Source organism: Trichechus manatus, unplaced genomic scaffold (assembly GCF_000243295.1).
Source record: "Trichechus manatus latirostris isolate Lorelei unplaced genomic scaffold, TriManLat1.0 scaffold00165, whole genome shotgun sequence".
NCBI lineage: Eukaryota > Metazoa > Chordata > Mammalia > Sirenia > Trichechidae > Trichechus > Trichechus manatus.
The window spans coordinates 5,570,528-5,572,604 of NW_004444101.1; the positions used below are offsets into that span (position 1 = coordinate 5,570,528).

Below are 2,077 nucleotides of genomic sequence, written 5' to 3' on the forward strand. Positions count from 1 at the left end.
GGGGCTGTGCACACCCGCGTCCGTCCATCCCTGGATGTCCACCACCTTTGCTCACTGCCTCTGGACAGCTCTGGGCACTTCAGCAGGAGGCGTTGCAGGTCCCACCCTTGACCCCCAGGCCCACTGATTCAACCAGCCTCTCCTGGTCCAGCCCCTACCTCTTGCGTGGAGTGTCCTCGTCCGTTGAGGGCTTCTGTCTGGGCTTTGGGACACCTGACCGGGTCCCTATGTGGCCGATGAACCTGGCCAGGTGAATCTGGTGTCTGGGGAGGTCTCGAATGGGGAGCCTGAGGCAGGAGAGTGAGTCTGTTGTTTACCCGTCAGCATGGTCCCTGCTGTGTCTCTGCCCCATGCCCTCATTGGCGGGGGTGGGTGAGGTCAGGCAGGGGCGTAGTAAGGGGCCAGGGACAATCTCTAAGTTGCGCCCCACCCCCACAATTTCAAGATGAATAGTTGATAGTGGTGATGTGGCAGCTGAAATGCTTCCCCCCTCAGTCAAGACCTTTCATGTTTGTGGCCCTCAGAATGTCGTTCTGCATGTTATCTGGTGTCCCTTTGGACTTGTGCCTGGGGGCAAGTGCCCCCTTACCCCCCTCCACACCTCTGGTCTCAGGGAATGGTATGGGGTAGGGTGGGGCCTGGGAGAGATGGGGGTCTGGGGACAGGAGGGGCCTGGGGCTGGCCGGAGGTCTTGGGGTCTGCCCCAGCCACCCACCTGTTGGCTGTGTGCCCTTAGGAGACGGCAACCTGCATCTGAATGTGACGGGGGAGGCCTTCAGCACGCAGCTCCTGGGCGCTCTGGAGCCCTACGTGTACGAGTGGACTGCCAGGCAGTGCGGCAGCGTCAGCGCCGAGCACGGCCTGGGCTTCCGCAAGCGGGATGTCATCGGCTACAGCAAGCCGCCGGCCGCTGTGCAGCTTATGCGGGGGCTGAAGGCTCTGCTGGACCCCAAGGGCATCCTGAACCCCTACAAGACGTTGCCCTCCCAGTGAGGGCACCGGGCTGGGGGTCTAGGGCAGCCCGGGGGTCTGGGGCGAGGGGCCCAGGAGTCCTGGGGGCCGGGGGCGGGACCTGCCGTTTCACCCAGACACCTGCTCTGGTGCTGCATCCCGGTCCTCCCAGTGGGAGCGCGCACCGAGTCACCCTCTCTGCCCGTGCTCCTCATTCTGTGCCCTCTGGCGGCTCGCTGGGCCGGGAGAGAATCGAGAGGGGCCCGGGGCTCTTTGCCCGCTTGGGTGGGGCAGCAGGGCTGGAGCAGGTGAGCAGAACCCCCTGTCTGATGGAGCCGGCATTGCCCTGCCAGGCCAGAAGGAGCGCAGGCACAGGCGCAGGGTTTTTTGGGGTCCCTCACGCAGCGCTCTGTTGGCCGTGCAGAGAGGCTCGTGGACACCGCCTCCCTTCGCAGGGCATGGAGCCCCTCCTCCGCACATATCCTGGGCACGCGGCTCCCTTGGGAACGGGCCAGCCCGGCTCCTCCCCACTTGGCCCCGGAGCTACCGGTCACAAGTGTGGCCCCCCACCATCCGCCCTCTGGAGGGGACACGGGCTTGAGGTGATCTTGTGGGGTGGTCCTGCCCCTCGGGTCCTCTAACCTGCGTCCCTCAGGCCCCCTGGTGATGCTGGCTGAGATGGTGAACTTGCCATAACCTGACTCTGGTTTACCAAAATGACATGCAGGCAGTGTGGGTGAGTGTCCTTGGGGGCTTTGTTAAAGAAGCCCAGTTTGTCAGACTGGTTGTGGAGTGCGTTAGCCTTCCCCTAGACTTGATCTCCTGAATTTGGACTTTCAGTCTCCTGAACTATAAGAGAATAAATTTCTGTTTTTAAAGCCACCCCTTGTGGTATTTGTGTTACAGCAGCGGGAGAGACGAGGACAGTGGACAAGTTAGCATTTACCATGCACAGTGAAGGGCTTTATAACCCGACAGTGTCTGCCAGCCGTAGTTTTGTGACTCAGGCAGGTTTATTTTGGAGAACTAAAATAATGCCTGAGGTATTTAAAGGCTTACACTTTGTGGGCTGCTCTGTGTGTGCTGGGGGGCGGGATTTGAGGAAGATGCCGATGACGAGCTGCAG

The 2,077-nt window shown here is 61.3% G+C and overlaps 1 protein-coding gene across 1 annotated transcript in view; it reads left to right on the top strand.

Annotated features, from left to right (window-relative positions):
* Positions 1-993, top strand: part of D2HGDH (D-2-hydroxyglutarate dehydrogenase) — a 43,551-nt gene extending 42,558 nt beyond the window's left edge. The window contains exon 9 of the mRNA XM_004386520.2: positions 737-993. Coding sequence (XP_004386577.1) covers positions 737-993 — 257 coding nt within the window. The remainder of the gene's footprint in view (positions 1-736) is intronic.
* Positions 994-2,077: the final 1,084 nt, after the last annotated feature.